General features: G+C 38.6%; 1 protein-coding gene across 1 annotated transcript in view; it reads right to left on the bottom strand.

Moving 5' to 3' along the window:
* Window positions 1–19,369, bottom strand: part of USP32 (ubiquitin specific peptidase 32) — a 157,231-nt gene that overhangs the window by 47,904 nt on the left and 89,958 nt on the right. Inside the window, exons 6-9 of the mRNA XM_018568541.1 lie at window positions 7,168–7,299; window positions 5,901–6,008; window positions 4,495–4,610; window positions 1,607–1,669 (exon numbers count right to left, since the gene is read on the bottom strand). Of these exons, the coding sequence (XP_018424043.1) occupies window positions 1,607–1,669; window positions 4,495–4,610; window positions 5,901–6,008; window positions 7,168–7,299 (419 nt within the window). The remainder of the gene's footprint in view (window positions 1–1,606; window positions 1,670–4,494; window positions 4,611–5,900; window positions 6,009–7,167; window positions 7,300–19,369) is intronic.

Below are 19,369 nucleotides of genomic sequence, written 5' to 3'. Positions count from 1 at the left end.
TAACTCCTTCATGGCACACCCAGCGTTACCACACAACCCCAAAAGCCCCATGGCTTTGTGGGGTCTCACCAGGGTAGCAGATTTTGCCTTATACACACATGCGATGACTCACCGGCCCAAGAGTGAGGAGGAGACTCAGCCCAAGTGATTCCGTCAGGTAACGAAGGGAAGGGGGAGGAGTCTATGTCCGTGCCGTCACCTGACTCCTCCCTCCTTCCCTTCGTTACCCATCACGGACAACTACATCACCCGACTCCTCCCCCCTTCCCTTCGTTAGCCGACAGAGCCACTCGGGGAAGGGGGGAGGAGTCCGGTGACGTCGATGTCCGTGACGTCACCGGATCTCCGACGGAAGACCCGGAAGCCGGCGGAGAGGTGAGTAACTTTGATCGATCAAAATAATTTTGATCGATCAAAGAAATTAACGATTTATTGACGGCACACCAGAAAATATATCTCACGGCACACTAGTGTGCCGCGGCACAGTGGTTGAAAAACACTGCTCTATCCTATGTATCCCATGTGCCTGAATTCACTCCCAAGACTGGCAAATCAATATTTCTACTGATAGTCATTTGTCATTGATTTATCAAGCTGTCCAATACTAATGAGCGATGCGGACAGTGTATTGTTTACTGCATTCAAATAGTGACTACAGATAAAAGGGATGTAGTTAAAAACGTGACGCATACATTTTTCATGGTGTATTTATTCTCATAAGCTAAACTAATGAAAATACAGATATGTGATTTGGAATGAGTAAGCACACACCTACATTTACTACCACTTCAAATCCATGAAACTAAAGTAGGTGTTCCAAATTAAGTACTGATAATAAAGAACCTCCATAATGAACATGCATGAAATGTTATGGGTTAGAGTTGCTTTGCTTCTTCAGGGCCTGAACACCTTTAAGTCATCGAGTCAACTATGAATTCTGCATCATATCAAAGTGTGCTTTGTGAGCATGTGAAGCTTTTTGTCCAAATGTCCAAAAATGAAGGGGAACTAGAAATTGAACTTTCAACAAAATTATCATGCAAAGCATACTAGCAAATGGAATGGCTCAAAAAGAAGAAATGATGGGTTATGGACTGGCCTACCCAAAGCCCTGACTTGAATCCTAATGAAATGTTGTGGTAATCTGATACAGGCAGTTCATGCAAGAAAACCCACAAAAATCTAGCAAGTGAAGGAATTTTGCATGGAAGAGTTATAACTTCCACCAAGTCAGTGACTAATGGCCAGTTATGCAAAATCTGCTATAATTTCTGCTATAGGGGGCAATACCAGCTTCAGAGGCCATCTTAGTACTTATTTTTTCCATGGCACATGTATTAAGTATATCACCTTTTTTTGTATGGAACTGTTTGAATGAAGATCTAATGTTTGCCTGTTTAAATATGATAAAAAGGGCCAACAATTTTCATGTGGTGAATTCACAAGGTCAATTTTCTTTTTCACAAGACTACACAGGGTTATTTAATATGGCAGTGAAAAGAGGAACAATGACAAGCAAAAGGGCAAAAGCCTACAGCAACCACATTTCAGTTTACATTTTATTGCACATATGATATGATAAACAGTTAACTTAAAACAAAATTACCTTTGTTGTGTCATGGGTTTTTAATATATTGTCTATTATATCGGAAAGATTCAAGTTTAGTTCCTATAAATAAGATAAAATAGTAAACAAATATTAAAACACTGAACTGAAAAAACAAATTGCATACTGTTACCTAAATTTAAATTCTATAGTTTTACATTTGGAGATATCACTTTAGGTTATTTTACACGTGTATGTTTAGAGTTACCATCCACATCTGCTTGTGTACTGGCCAAACACACACATTTAAATAATAATGACTGCTGCTACCTAATAAAAATAAAAATTAAATGTAAAGACAACATTTTTTTTTTAGTTTTGCAGAGTAGGGGAAGAGTTAGACCTTTTTTAAGTTTTAGATTGCTCTCCGTGCCCCCTGCTGGGAAGATTCACGCCACCATTGTGACCAAGATAGAAATGAAGGGAAATAAAAACATTCTAAGCAGGCAATGAGAACACAATATGTGCGCCAAAGTATGCATAACAAAAATGTTAGCGAACAAAAGATAATACTTGTTTTTGCCTTTTCTCCTACAAAATAGAAAATAAAGTCTGGTAAAAATAAATCAAGCAAATATATTTCAAAGGCCTAAATATATATAATAAGAAACACAGCTTGTGAGCAATAAAATTATTTAAAAGTGTTAATCTTCCGAAATTCTTGGATCTATATTTAAATATTTATGTAGGAGCAGCCATATTTCCACATGTCAAGCTGTGCTTCCTGGTTAGAAGTGCAGCACAGTGATGACTGCTTATTTTATTTATGTGTATGTCTAAAGCTGGCCATACACCGGTAGGGTTTTGCATGAACTTTTAAATACAAAAAAAATGTCATTCAAAATGTTGTTGATTTTAACATTTGACTATGGAATGAATGGAGTGAAATGAAAACCACATTCACTGTTAGACTTTCATTAGTTTGAGAAACATTTTCATCCTTCATCCTGTTCAATTCAAAACTGCTTTTCTGCACATATAAGTTTATGGCAATGCTAAAGCAGCTTAAAGCAGGTCAAAAGGAGGTCAGCTGCAGGTTAAATGCACCTTTTTAATTAATTCAGAAGTATATCCAAGTGATGTCAAAAACAAGCTGCTTTTGCCCATCAACACAAGCTAAAAGCTGGTCAACACAGGTTCTAAAGAGACGTGCAATTAGAGTGCCCAGACCTAGTTCTCTACAGCCAGAACAGGCTGCAACCATTATGACTATAGGTAGCAGCAGACAAAACTAGCTAATTGTTTTAGAGGAAGAGGCAAGAAGCTGGGGAGAAAGCTTTCAGGCAGTCAAAAATATTTTTCTTGAGGTAAGGCCAATACCAAGAAAATCTAGCTACTCTCCCCTTTAACTGCATGCAGACTGATGCAGATCTAAGAACAGTTTTAAAGACTGGCATTGACTGGATCACACTTAACCACCACCTCATGGTCATAGGGCATTTAGGAAATCTACACTAAACCAAAAGGTTTCTATTTGTTCCAATGGCAGAGCTGTTTAGAGCCCTAAATGCGAACTGCATTTCTGGGAAATATACAAACCTACACCAAATAAAAATAATTGTCAGCACCATCCATATTTAAAGCATCAAAGGTTAGGGTGAGTCCTGCTGTGTGTAATGTTGCCCCAACCAACAACTATGAAATGCACAAGAGAACCAAAAGGCCACACACAGGTCCTTGTTTGCTTGAATGTCCATCACATGTGCATGACCATTAAATGGACTACAGTTAAAGTAACACTAAACTGAAGAGTTAAGTCTTAAAAATGCATTCAACTACCTTATCCATCAAAAAAAATGTATCTTATTTGTATGTGTACAGCCTCAAATCATCTCTGAATTCATGCTGACACTGTCCTTTCTTCTGGAGGGGGCTACTTTTGTTCCCCATGGTTCCTGTGTGTGTTGTAAAGTAGCTACCGCTCCAAGCTCACTTCCGTGATGGACTGCAATCTCATAACAAACTAGTAAACTAAATGCAAGGTTGTAGTCCATCACAGGAGTGAGCTTAGAGCGGTGACTACTTTACAACACATACAAGAACCATGGGGAACAAAAGTAGCCACCCTCCAGAAGGAAGGACAGGGTCAGCATGAATTCAGAGATGATTTGAGGATCTACAGCTGAGTGATGCACAAATAAGTTACAATTTTGTTAAAAATAAATTCAAGTACCTTAACTATTAAGATTTAACTCATGAGTTTAGTGTCACTATAAGTGTTTTTATTTCCACAGAAAGGGCAAAAATAACATTGGGCTTAACTCATTCATCTAAGAACTGAGATGTATTAAATGACTTAACAAATACACTCTCCACAAGTCTTACTTGCTGATTGTATGAAAACTGTTTTTTAGCTACTTTCAGTTAGCTACTAGAAGAAGGTACTACAAATATGGATATGAAACATGACTGTGACTATATGGCTCAGAGCTAGCAAGTAAAAATCATGCAACAGAAAGCAATTCAAGGCTCCCCATACCATTCTAGTATAGTTGGTTTTGGTAGTATTTTGGTTTCAGAAACTGACAATTACACATAATCTCACTAAAGAGTCATTTGCACATTATGGGTTCAAAACATTGCCCGGTCAGGCAAATTACATAATTCTCATTTATTATTTTAAGAATCCGTCACAGAAAAATACATTCTAACAGAATTAGTCTTTTTCAATTGCGGATCAGTTCAAATGAGTATCCTGTTATTATATATAATCACACAAAGCCTTATTTCATCACTACAGTGATGTTTAATGCTGTGTAAAGCTTATCTGCATAATGAGGCAGTTTTTACACTATAAGGGAAAACCTGTAGGATAGTATATTAAACCATATAAGCTATATGATGACAATATACAAGTTTTATTCATAAATAAAATAAATGGCTCTTACAGGTACGGCATCAGTGCGGTTATCCTTCCACACCTCTAGTAGTGCAAGAACCATGTCTTCCAGTTCAGTGCGAGACAGAACACCATCACGATCAACATCAAACACTTTGAAACAAACTAGTCGAAAGAAAAGAACACAAATGCTATTAGATATGAGCAGGCACACACGGATTCCATTCATTTCTCACATATGGAACATTGTATCTAGTGTCATATATACATTGACTACTAAAACAACTTCTGGGTACTGCATTCTACATTGGGTACAGCTTGTTGAGCTTTGCTTCCAAAGCAGAACAAGCAATGTGCTGCTTCTTTCAAAAGTACACTTCATTACATGTAAAGATTTGTGGAGACTTCAGTGACTGAAGATTAAGTGCAGGAATAATGTTATTTTGAATGTTGGACGTAAGAGACTTTAAAAAGAATGTGAATAGACTGCAGGAAGACTGACAAGCAAAATTGGAAATTCATATATTGCAGAATAACAGGCCAAGGATTAGGTGTTCCCAGAAGTTAGCAGCAACCATATGATTGTTCACCGTGGGGTGGCCTGATGTAATAGAATAATGTAGCTCTGAGCAAATAGATGTACTGCGTGCATGTATTTCCATAATAAATATGTTTAAATTGACAGGCATGTATCCTTAAAAAATAAGGCTATGGCTAAAACATTGAGGGCCCATTCACTCCAAATGCATTGAGACTGTGCTGAAATAAATGACCATCGCAGCCCCAATGTAAGACAAGTCCGTTTTCCATGTCACGGATGGACACCATTTACACCACGAGTTGCCGTGGGAACGCGATGGAGTGTGCTAAACAAAAGATGGCATGCAGCACTTTTTTTCCAGAGCGGTGGAATGCAACGCTGTACAACCCCCTTGCACTCCACTGTGCCTATAGAACAGAATGTTGCGTGTGACATTTGGTGCGAATGGGCCTTTATAATATGATGTGTGCCAATCACAATAACTAACTGCACATTTACAAGCTTCTAAAGGGAAAGAAAAAAACAGAATGCATGATATGCTCCACAGAATTCAGTGCCGAGTTAAAAAAATGTATTTGTTTGACAGAAAAAAGAATCATCAAATTAGTATTTTATAAGGAAGCTCCACAAAAGATATTTACACATCATCTATGAATATTAGCCAGATCTTCATTTGACTTGAAAACAACTTTTCAGAAACTAATTAGGCAATAATGAACAAGGAAAAGATCCTACAGTATTGTTCAGCATAAAACTGATCACACATTTACGCTCTAATAATGAGAAAAATAAATCAAATCCTTGAATCAATGAGATTCAGGAGCCATGGAGTACATTAGGCAGAGGTGACCATTAACTTTGCCAGATAATACTCCGTTGTGTCTGTAGGGAGTTGTGCTAAAACTGATAATTACATTTTTGTCTCTCTGCTAAGGGTCCCCGGCAGCAAGCAGACAGGCCACAAGAAATTTCCTTGAAGTCTATGTGGTTGTCACGGTTCTCATCGAATGCATTAAATAATCCTGTAATAAAAAAATAAGGACAAAACATGTAAACAAAAAAATGGCTTACTTTGTTTGGTACACAAATAGCTTACATTTATTTTTTTTAATATATATATTTGAATGTCTTTAAACTATGGGAAACAAATATTAACCCTTGCAGTGGGGCTACCCCCACACTGTGAGGGTTAAAGGCTAATTTTTGTCTAGGGCTGAAAATAAAAAAAAGTTATATTCACTTCATTTTCTGTTAGACTGGTCTTTCCAGTGTCTCTCCCTCTTCACTGCAAAGCACTGCAGCAGTCTGAGAAATCTCAAGTCGTCACGTTCTATACACTGTGTATTGGACGTAAGGACACCGAGGGACATACCACCTCTGCAGCGTAGGAGGAGAGAAGCTGAAGGGAGTGCTGTGACAGCCAGCCGCCTCTGAGGTTCGGGTGAGCGATGAAAACGAGCAGTTAAACTTTACAGTACGGGGGGTAGCCCCACTGCATGGGATATTTAAAATGTCTCCCTGGATTTCTTCTTTTAAGCTAAAATCCAAGGAAACAACTAAATACACAGATTAAATACATATAAAGCAGTTGTTTTACCTGCAAAAGCAATTGTATTCTGTCCAATCAGGAAATATACACAGCTTTGACACACAATGCAGCCCTGTCTAGCAGGGAGAGAGACCTATTTTTTTTTCTACTGCAGTTAAATGACACTAACAGATCACGTCCCCACCATCAGTCTGTGACTGGGCAGTGAAAGGAGAAGAACTGATGAGCTCATATCTCTGCACTCTGTTCTCGCCTCCTATGATCCTTGCACAGGGATTGCATGGGGCTGATACCAGGTCAATTTTAGATACTTGTACAACTTGCCTAAAAAAATTAATTGAATGCTTTATTAATGAATACAAAGCACCATAAATGTTAGCCTTTCATATCTGTCTGGAGTTCAGCTTTAAAGCTGACAGATATAAGACAAACTAAGGTTACATGGGGCACTCAAAAAAAAAAACTGCTAATGTTAACGCTAATGAAATAAGTTAAATATACCATGTAAATTTTATATTTTGCCCGTAGTTCCACTTTAACCTTAGATCCAACATTGATCTCCTCTCCACCCAGGCTGCCTGGTACCTCTAAAGAACCTCAGTCATTTCCACAATTATTCTTTAACTGAATACCTTCACTCAAAGACTGGTGAATCGGAGGTGATATCAAGGGAACAAATGTTTCCAGATCAAATCTCCCAGTCCGTGACTGAGCCTTCAGTAGCCAATATCTTTTCTCAAGATCAATGATATCAGATTCTTCCACTGTCAAAAAGAAAAGAAAATTAAAAGATGTATTTAGCATACATCAGCAATGCCACATAATCAGCAATCAATAGCTTTTAACACAAAATATATACAAATAATTTAAACAAGCAAACAAAAAGCAATTGCATATAGTTCACATTTTGCCAACCATGCACTTTGGCATTAACCCTATTGCCTAACAACCTTTGTAACTGTTCTCTCTTTTATACCTACTGCATGTAGAAGGTATATATTTCAAACCAAATAATATACTGTGAAATAAACTTACAGTAATACCTTGGTTTACAAGTAACTTGGTTTGAGAGTGTTTTGCAAGACAAGCAAACATTTCTGAAAAATTTTGCCTTGATATACAAGCAATGTCTTGCAATAAGAGCAAAATTGTGTAGAAAAGCACCCCCCGAATAAGGCTGTAGCAGTGCGAGCGATGAGTCTGTTTAACGACAATGCAATGTCACATTGGATAGATTCCTTGTTTCAAGAAATGAAAAATATCCCATTGAGCCAAGAGATAGCAGTGATTCCGTTAGTGATAGTGAAAGTTGTCCTATACAATAATCCTCCTCTCTCTTGCCCCCCTCACACCAGCCACGAAGGTACCGGTAATTGGTTTATTTGTCTTTATATTTTGTATTATATTATAGTACAGTACAGTATTGTAATCATTTTTATATGCATATTTTTGGGTTGCGGAACGAATCATCTGAGTTTCCATTATTTCCTATGGGGAAATTTGCTTTGATATACAAGCGCTTTGGATTACAAGCATGCTTCCGGAACCAATTATGCTCGTAAACCAAGGTATCACTGTATAATAACAGACCTTTTTACAAGAACATTAAGCATACCTCCCAACTGTCCCTCATTTAGAACCAAATCCCTCTGCCCTTCTTTCCTTCTCAGTTGTCCTTTTTTGGTCTGATGTAGTAAAAAGTCAATAAAAAGTAATGGTTAAATAAAAAAAAAACTATTCTGTTGTTGACCAATCATTTTTGCCATATAAATTCCTAATGGTCTGCATAACTGGGGGAATGGCAGCGGTGTCTCCATAGCCTAAATACAATGTCCTAAAAGGCATGTCTCTTTCTGATTTTAGAAAAGTTGGGAGGTATGCATTGTGAAACATGCAATACAACAACATACAATGCAGAATAGCACCATCTCTGGGAGGTCCTAAAGAAATTTGGGTTTGGACCCCATGAAATGGGTGTATTTTCTGTATACTTACCCTATAGCAACCATGTGGCATGGTTATTGACACCTATTCTTCCAGCCTTTCCCTTCATGTCAGAGCTGCCCATTTTACCCTTTTTTATTTCCTTTGGCAATTACGCCACTCGCTGCCCTTGTCAGATGTCTCCACAGGTCACAGGTTTTGTTCAAGGCATCCAGAATAAAATTGTTCTATACACCAACGATACCCTGCTGTTCTTGGCTGACATACTACCTCTGTCTCTAACGCTATCTCCATTATCTGGAACTTTGGATGTTATTCTGACTTATTGATCAATTGGAATAAGTCCACTCTACTCCCCACTGACCCATTGCAGAAGTCTTTTGCGGACTCCGGACTGTCTCTACATTTAAATATCTGGGAATACACATCTCTACATATATTACCGAATGCCTTTTCCTTAACCTTACACCTTACTGCAAACATTTAGGAGTAAATGTATTGTATGGTGTAAGCTCCAGTTGATGGTAGACTTAATCGTCTTCGAATTATATGGATGCCACAGTTATTCTATATTCTTCACAACTGCCCCTGCTGGGTTCCCCTGCACTATTTCAAAAAATTTAATGGGGTGTTTCGAGACCTTATTTGGAAGAAGAGGGCCCCAAGAATTAACTTACTAACCTTACAACACCCTAATGATTCTGCTGGTCGCTCTGCCCCGCTAGTGGTATTCGCTTGAATCAAGGTGTTGAGTCTTGGGACAGGGTCAAACCTTTTGGGCTGTCAAACCTTCTATTTCGCACTTGTAGTACGTGGTGTAAAACATATTAAAAATCACACTCTGTACATAGTTGTTGAACTGTTTTAAAGGACACCATCCTTCTACAGAGTGGCCTGTGGCCAATGAGGAAATGACCTAAGCTTATACAATTCGGGTAGGATGTCATTATGCCATAGAGGGATGTATATGGATAAATGCCTGATACCCAGTAGGAGTTTCACAGCATTCCACACCCTTACCACAAGATACATGGTAGGTCCGCTGGAGCAATGGCTTGCGAATAATGAGAAAGAAGCACAGTTGACCTCTTTCCAGCCCTTCATATGTTGCAAATTATAGGTAAGAAAGTAGATCTAGAAGTTCGGTGCAGAGCGAGCACATTTGTAAGCACAGCTGCTTGCTAAATACTTAACCCAATACCTCTGACAAAGCGTAGGTGGGAACAAGATCATGGTAGGACCAATGAGATAAAAGTTCATAATATAGTCCCTAATGCAGCAGTTGACAACCTCAGCACTCCAGCTGATGTGGAACTACAAGTCCCATAATGCATTGCAAGACTCTAGGATGATTCCCAGAGACAGACGTATGATGGGATTTGCAGTGTCACCACTTCTGGAGTGCCAAGGTTGCATATCCCATACAGTCTGACAGACTGTCCCAATTTGTTTATTTGCACTGGACATATTGCACGTCTCTGTTTCGTTTACTATCAGACTGCAGATAGATTCTAATTGCAGTAGATGTGAGAGAGACAGCACAAATCTCATTCTCCTTCCATGGAGATGTCCAGAACTACTGACATGATGTATGCTCTACAGTAAATATGTTTTAAAATCTTCCATTAAAGTGCAAATCTCTAACCGGTATTCTTGATGACCTGGATAGATCTACTAACGCAGTGTTTTTCAACCACTGTGCCGCGGCACACTAGTGTGCCGTGAGATATTTTCTGGTGTGCCGTCAATAAATCGTTAATTTCTTTGATCGATCAAAATTATTTTGATCAATCAAAGTTACTCACCTCTCCGCCGGCTTCCGGGTCTTCCGTCGGAGATCCGGTGACGTCACAGACATCGACGTCACCGGACTCCTCCCCCCTTCCCCGAGTGGCTCTGTCGGCTAACGAAAGGAAGGGGGGAGGAGTCGGTGATGCTTTTTTAACATTTTCTAATGGTGGTGTGCCTCGTGATTTTTTTCATGAAAAAAGTGTGCCTTTGCACAAAAAAGGTTGAAAAACACTGTACTAACGGATCAGAACACTGCTGATACTGTTGGCAGGGCCCTCTATATAGCACAGAAACTAATATCTAAATTATGGTTTTTCTTCAACCCCAATAATACTGAAGTGGCCCTGAGAAATGTGCTATGCACTCTCATTTGAAAAATTGACCTATACAGATCAGGGCTTCCCACAAAAATGTATGGCCTGCTTGGCTTAAAACACCTTGTAATGGAGAGGACTCAGCAGCATTTACATATTAGCAGTTACTAATACACTGTACTCTCATTGTATGGTGGTTAATTTTCTGGTAGTTAAGCTATATGCACATTGTATGTGCTGCAATCTTCTTTAGTTCTACATTCTTTGTTATGGGAAACCTTCAAAATGTGAATAAAAATGTATCCGATTTAAAAGAGATGTAATTATACTATTAAAACTTACTTTATTCAATGTATAATTGTACAGGCATTAATGCACAGAGTTCCTAGAGGAGCACATTTCTCCACACTGCCAGTAAACGCAAAAAAAAAACACACTCCATACGAAAAACAAGATTTATATCCATGTGAACCAAATTTAGGAGCAGAGTTGCTTAGACGCTTAGTCCCCTAGAGAATGAATGTGATGCCCCTATAAGTAAGTTCAAAGAGTAATGAAACAGCAAGAACACCTCACAAAAACCTATACACAATGACAGAAAATAAAGGATAAAAGGATAATCTCCCCCACACAGACAGGCTAGAAAAAGGTTTGGGTCATTATGGGCATTACAGTGCATGCAAGTGGACATGTACAGAGAACATAGGCATCAATGCAATTACAATTCACATAAAAGAGTTTGTAAACATTTTAGGGTTCTGTTAAGTACTGAAATGCTGCACAAAAAAGACAGACTGCTTACTTATCAATTACCTTCTTAGCAAATAAAACAATATATCTAGACCAAAGAACCAAAACTGAAGACTATGGCTTCATCAACTGTGCAGCAATAAAATTACATTTTCTACACCGTTTGAGTACGGCCTATGATTTGAAACACTAACACTTGCTAAAACCCCATTTTTTATTTAGATAAACAACACTGATCCTAAAAGAAAGGAAAAAAAACAAGGCAAAAAGGAACATTTCATAAGGAAATAACCATTAATCAATAGACTCAAGTAGCCCCACTTGCAACAACAGATGCAATAGGTGAAGTTATAAATTGCTGTGTTAGGTGCTCATTTAGCCATGAAATTAAAGAGTGCACACTAAAGATTTAAGCCTTACTAGAGGAAGATTACACTCTCTATTAAGAAAAAGCAGATCAGGACATGCACTGTCCTCTTCAATAATTCCCAATGTTCATTTGCCTGTAAAATCTTTGTGGCTTCTCGGTACTTTAATATACAATGATATACATGGCTGGAAAATCCATACACATTGATACAATGTAATGCTATGCCCATTCCCTGCTGAAACCATGCATTGCTACGGTTTCAAAACAAATGATTTCAGCACTGTGTATTGCTCTAGGTGACTAAAGACGGATGTATTTCCAAATACACCTTACACTGTGAAAAATCAAATACAAGCAGAAACGTTGAAGCAAATTCTTCCAGCAGACTTTGACAAGGACCAATTTACACATTTATTACAACAACAAAAATGTCCATCCTTTTACTGCTTTAACCACCTTAGTACTGGAGCAACTTTCACATCTTTCACACACATTAAAAAATGTTGGCGATAGAAAATTACTTTAAAAGAGAACTTTTACTTTAAAAATCACTCACTCATAGTTCGAGCCGACGCTCGCTCACTTCTTGATCCTGTCAGTGCAGAGAGCTGTGACTATCACTCACGGCTCTCTGCAGGGATTCCCCCCCCTCCCCTGTCCGATCCTCTAGTGCTGACTGGCGGAACGGGCGGGGGAGGGGCGGGTACAGCTGGCTCTGCCTCTAGATAGGCAGAGAAAGCTATCACTCACGAAGCTGGGTGGATCTCGACAGTAAAGCTGTAGCTCGTGGTATACTGAGCTTTGGGTCACGGGAGGACGCTAGTTTATGTCCTCCCATGACCCTGAGGAGAACTATGGGGAAAACACTTACCCCATAGTGCTCCTTTAAACCCCCAAACAATATATATTTTCTAAAATGCAAAGGCCCTGTAGAATAAAAACAATTAGATTTTTTTTTTTTTTTTTAATGTTGCACAGTATTTGCACAAATGTTTATCAAATCAATATTTTTAGGAATAAACAAAAAAACACTAAAATGAAAGTTAGTGCACACAAAGAATATAATACCCAGCTTTATTGTAAAAAATAAAAGATGGGTCACGTCGAGCAAAGTTAAAACTGTGCACGTCCGTGCAATGGTGAAAAACTATGGTACTCAAAATTGTCCATAGGCGACACTTTAAAAGTATTTACTGCTCATCAGTTTAGTTTTAACAATAAATTAGGACCCTAGAGATATTGCTCTCACGCTGACGACATACACATGCATGCCCTGCGCATGCATGTTTATTCTCATGCAGGAGGCAGAAGCAGCGGGGTTGGTTTGATTATTTTTTACTTTATTTCTTTACAATTTTTTTTTCCACTAACAAGGCCCTATGTGACAGTGTTTGGTGTCTCTACTGACCTCCAAAACAGACGATCAAGCACAGGATTGTGCGTGATCACGTGTGTAACCTGCACTTCAGCTGGCTGTTGACAGCTCTGAAGCAGGAAGCGCTGAGAGCACAGCGCTGCCCTGCATAAACACTAGATTATTAAAAAATATTCCATTTTTATTTGAAATCATAATTTTCTTTCACATACAAAAAATCTTTGTTCACATCAATGGCAACATTTATACAGCCTGTAGATAGGATTTTCCATAATTTCTTCCCCTTTGCTTTCCTAGATGTAAGTAGAGGCAATGTCTCTGACTTGACAGCTATTTTGACAAATTTTAGCAAAAGCACTGGATTAATCTATCTTACTATCTAGAAAACAGAAGCAGATATAGACCTGCAATAACATTTATTAACATTTTTGCTATGTATTTAGTTAACCTGGATGGCACACTTCTCTTTTCAACAAATCAATATGACTATGCAAAAAGCTTACAAGAATCTGCCAAAAACAACCCATTTAAATTATATTAGCTGGTTCCAAAGCACAGCACAGTCTTACGATCACTATATATTGTGCACCACCTAAGCCTGAGAGCTACAATGCATATGAAACACTAAGACCCCGTTCACATATAGCGACATACCTTTGCAGCGGCCAGGATAGCGCGACTTTCGGGGCAACGATCCAGCGACGGTAGCGCGACCTTCTCCGTCGGGCTTCATAGAAAAAAAGCAAAATCGCACAAAATCCGCCGAAAAAAGGGTCCGGTAGAAGCGACTTGCGACCGCGACGAGCGACATGGAGTTAAGACAGCTCCATTGAATAGTATTGGCCGGCGACTTCTCGCGATATCGCGCGCCAAAAATGCGCGATATCGCGGCGACAAGTCGCTATATGTGAATGGGGCCTTAGCCTATATCATTCCCATTACAAACCCAGGTATTCCTTTAACAAAAAAAGATAAGTCAGCACTAGCAGAGCCGCATTTGTGTTCTAACATATGTCAATGTATATAATATTTAGTGTTGCATCTGACCAAAGATGCACTGCATAAACTACATGGTAATAAGGGGGGCCGTGTACATGCTACATCAGCCTTTCTGAACCCTTTTTACTTTAGAGGAACCTAATAGTAAAAACTATTAAATCTACAGCTCACAGAACATCAGCGTGACCAGTAAGTTGTAGATTATAAATTAAAAATAAAGAATGCAGCATCCATAGGGTATTTGGCATCCAAGATAATTTTTAACACCCCCCTCCTTGATGCCATAAAGTTATAAGTCAAGCAATTAATAATGACCAGGAAAAAAAATGCAGACAATGAAAATTGTAATGTGACCTCACATTGATGGTCAGTGGAGTGCTGCCTTATTTTGTTGGCTGGGGAGAAGTTCATTGAATACATTGGTGGTCATCAGTGGAGAAGGATCCCCTTAAATTAGTGGTCATCAGCGGAGAAGGATCCCCTTACTTAGATGGTTAATGCGAGAGAGAGATGTCCCTTGACATTGGTTGTCAGGGAAAACTGGCTCCCTTATATTTATAGTGAGTGGCTAAAGGACCCCTTTACAATGGTAGTCAGTGGGAGGAAGAATGCCCCCTTACATTTGTGGTCATTCGGAAGCATACCACTAATATGTCAGTTGTTAACTAAGAAAAGAATAGAGGCTCTAGTAGCTCAAGACCACTAACTATGCACAGTGACATTGGCCCTGAAACTTTGCAGCCACTATCGTGTGGAAAGTTAATCCACCACTGTTTAAAGTACCCCTAGAAACCTCTGGAGGAACCCTATTATCATTATTATTATTATACAGGATTTATATAGCGCCAATAGTTTGCACAGAGCTTTACAATATAAGGAAGACATTACAGTCACAACACTGGGGCTTACAACGCTGTGCTAGGGTGTAGGCCAAAATACATAATACATACTATACAAGAAATTGCATATTTTCCTTCAGATTTTGAAACAATGAACAATGCCAGTTCACCGCAGAGGTAACCATTGCCTACATTCCCTTAAAAATATTATTTTGTATGAACATTTTTCTGAGGGCTTAAATAATTGCTTGCATGCATGAATGAAACAAAGCAGGTAGACACACAGTTCAACGAAAAACCATTACAATACAGTTAGAATGAATGCATCTATGATTATATGCAAGCAATATATGATTTACTGTTTACTACATAACTAAAATAGTAATTAAAAAGTATAAATACATTTTCCCTATATATAGTGCCTTGAAGTCAAAGTACTGAATACACAACACAGCATTTTTTATGATGCAGCTTGGATTTTTTTTTCCCCAGTGATTTGCACTTCAATAACATAATAAAAGGTCTTTCAATTTACAGCTTTTGCAGGCATACAGTGCAATGCATAGTAATAGTTCACCTACCTACGGGGGAGATTCTTGCTGGCTTGCAGCAGTAGAGATACACCATGCTCCATACATTTTAATAAGACATATTGAGCACGCCATAAGTCAAAGTCGATAGTTAGGGTATTTTGGATAGTATTGTACTTGCGCCCAGCAGTACGGCGCCTTCTCCTGTTTGTGGTTACACACACTTCCCAACCCATGTACTGAGAGGCATGTAATCTCTAAGAATATTACGAATCTGCTTAGCATGACGTAGAATGACAGAGAAGATAAGAAGATAATATGGGTATTAATTTAAACCAATTAAAAAAAAGAAAAAATTAAACAACTGAACACTGACCAGCTATAGTAAAAAAAAGAATAGCAAGCACATTTGTAATAAGGGCTAGTGAGGGAATAGAATGTTATGTGCAGTAAATTCCAACTGCACAATTAATATTTATATGCTTTGGATATTACATAGCTCAGTGCAGCTATTCAGTTTAAAAAAGCTAAACCATTTAAAGAAAAAAAAAAAGTATTTTGTAGCCTGTACAGGAACAACTGCTTGGTATGGGTAATAAGCAAAGTTCTGATGTGCAGAGAGAAGTTATGTGCAAAGTGGAGCAAGGCACAGCAAGCAATCTGTCACCAGTGAAAGAAGTGCTGACTGGCTGCTTTGGATTATCTGTATTGAACACTGTCCACCGCACTACAGAAATAGCCAAATAGTCTAATTTGTCTTACATTTTTTCATATAATGTGCAATAATACTTCTTCCCAATTTTTCTTTTAATTAGAACAGGTTCACAGGCTGTATTAAATTACATTACAATTATCTGTTTCTGTGAGTTGTAGCTCCCTTGATGCTATTTATGTGTTAGCTTCTCCAAGGCTCTGCTGCAGGCTTCTCCTGTAAGTTGCAGGTAACTATTACCTGTACCTCGTAGGTAACTATTACCTGTACCTCACAGGTGGGCACTCTCACTCTCTCAGGTGTGCTGTTGTGACATACTGGAAAAAAAACATTTTAAATCATACTGTATCACTTCTGGTAATTAGCAATGATTGCAAATCCTTGTTACAGGTCTTCACAAATGTTTTCTAAATATTTCTGCAGAAGGGAGATTCCCAAAATGTTACCAAAACAATACCAGTAATGGACCATTTTCATTCATTTCCCCAGTCAAATAGCTGAAATATGCTTGGAAAAGCTGGCAGAGTAAACAAAGTCTTAAGGGCAGATAATATCCAGTCTAAACAAGCATTAATCATAATCTGATGACCAGTAGCTGCACACTGCTAGAAATGTCAACCCACCTCCTTCAAAAAGGTGACAACTCTGAGGCCTAGAGATTGGCCTCTCAAGCACTGCACTGCAGCAAGATGGTGGAGCGCCACGCTCCCCCACGCCTGGAAGTACCAGGATTTAGTGGAGATTAGATCATAGGAGCGGGAAGGAAAGTTAAAGCCCTACTGTGAACTGTTAAAACCTACCACCCCTCCCCGCAAAGCTCCACTAGTCTATTTGTGTTTACTATTTCCTTTTTTTAGAAGTCTTCAGGCTTCTGCTTCAACATACTATAAAAGGTGCATGATGACACCTATTCATTCATAATATGCCTGATTCCTCTGGGTTAAATAGATGTGGACAATATTTAATCCAGAAGACTGAGGACATCTTGAAGTGGAATAGAAATAGTATGTGTTAACATTGCTGAGTATTGCAGCCTGAGCTGCTTTTTTTTTTACCCTACCTGGGGACCATATTTTTTACAAAACAATTCCCGGAGCTGGCCTTTAAAAAGAACCTGAAATACCAGAATTTTTTTGAGTTTTTCTTAAAAAAAAAAAAACCACAGCGACAGCAGCATGGACTTACTTTAAAGATTCCGCTGAATGGAAAAGTATTCCATGAAAATAGTCATAAAAGAAACTACTTATCTTCTCCACTTGCTAGAACCTTCGATTACAGTTACAGTTAATAATTAATGGATTTTTGGACGCTATCCTGATGTTGTTTAAAATATGATAATCTTTCAAAGTTTAAAGGGAAAATAAAAAGTTGTCAGGTGTTTTCTGCTGTGCAAAGGATCCAGATCTGAAAAGAAAGCACTAACTAATGGCATTATAGCCACCAGCAAAAATATGTTCAGTCTAGTCTTGCTAGAAGGCCTGTTAAACGCTTCCCTGCCCAGCTGCACACTCAGTAATTTTGGATGCCAAATGCCAAAGATTTATGGGCAGCCATTAGTCAGTAACAATGGGACATACGAATACAGAGAAGAAATATGCATTCTTTATATTCATTTTTTTTTTTTACAAGAAAAGCGCCTAGGAATAGGAACTACCCATCAACCACATATTAAAATTAAAAAAAAACTAAAATGGCCTTAAAGAGGAACAACACAACAATAAATACAACGTAGGAATATCTGCGTATCTATGTTTTTGGCAGGAAAGCTCACATTGTGTTTTGGCTTACTATAAATCCAGAGGCCAAATTGTAACACTGAGATTGTAAAGCGTGTTCAGGGTCAAACTACTGCACTAAGGCACTAAACACTGTGTAATTTGAGGAATAGAAGAGCCACCCAAATTCCTCAGAGGTAACAACTTGAGCAGCTTCCACCCAGAATTGCCTTCAGAACCTTGCACTAGTTTACATTTACCTCTACTATACCTCCAGATAGACTATGAGCTGCATGTACCATCCTCCTATAGCTCACCACAATCATAACTTCTCAATCATATGTTTAGGAGTTATCTTATGTTGAACATATTCTTTGGCAAACAAAAAAGTACTAAACTTCAAAGCTTTTACAATGATTTCTCAAAATGAATCTCTCCAAAAAAACACTCTCCAGCTACATAACAATCAGAATCCAAACTATAAACAGTTATTTGGTTTTCACCTGCTCTCCTTGAAGGAGTTTGCATTCATATTCCCAAAATCAAAACCTACAGTATAACCATGCAGCCATTTCTGCTCCAATACTCAGTAGGTTAAGCAATTATTCCTTAAAAACACATGTCCTACACATTAACCAAAAGTGCTCAGTGGTTCAATCTGTGCCCTGTAGTGACGTAGAAGCGGATAGGAGGACCAACAGCGAGCAGTGGGTCACTAGAAAGTCAAAAGTCCTGGAAGTGTAAAATTTGGCCAGGTCTTCAGCTGGAGGTTCCAACACCGCTGCTGAGATTGGTAGCATGGACAGCAGGAGAGGGGAATAAAAGTCTTCTTTGAAGGGGCACGGTATTTTACACATTTATAAATATACCAATAAAGTTGTTTGAGTGGGGGGGGTATCAGTGAGCTTGGAGCGATGGCTACTTTTACAACACACACAGGGACCATGGGGAACAAAAGTAGCCACCCTCCAGAAGGAATGACAGTGTCAGCACCAATTCAGAAATGATTTGAGGATCTACAGCCGAGTGATACACAAATCTTTTAGTTGACGTGTATTTTTTTTTAAAACTGGGTTTGATTGATAATTTGGGTTTGATAAACAGTTGCCCGAATATAATGCAGCACAGAAAATTGCAACTGCCTTCATTTTATTCTATAGGATCTTTGCTTTCATGTTTTCAGAAAAGATATATTTGTGTGGGGGGGGGGGGGGGGGGGGGGAGTCTGACCACCACATTAAAGTATACTCTAGTCTGCTGCGACCAAACGTACATCTAGACCAGCATGTTCAACCTGCCTGCATGGAAGTGACCATGTTTAATCAAACGATTACCTCAAGGGAGAACTATACGAAGCATTCCAAAAAACTCCAAAATGGCTAATCACCTTTTTTACCCTAAAAACAGCAAGCTAAGGATAGAATGTTTTTTGGCAACCACAAACCAAAGGAACAGTTATTTAGTGTAACCAAAAAAGGGCATGACCAGTGGACAT

The sequence above is a fragment of the Nanorana parkeri genome, unplaced genomic scaffold, assembly GCF_000935625.1.
Source record: "Nanorana parkeri isolate BGI_ZX_2015 unplaced genomic scaffold, ASM93562v1 scaffold1204, whole genome shotgun sequence".
NCBI classification, from domain to species: Eukaryota; Metazoa; Chordata; class Amphibia; order Anura; family Dicroglossidae; genus Nanorana; species Nanorana parkeri.
This window is presented reverse-complemented; position numbering and strand designations above follow the sequence as displayed.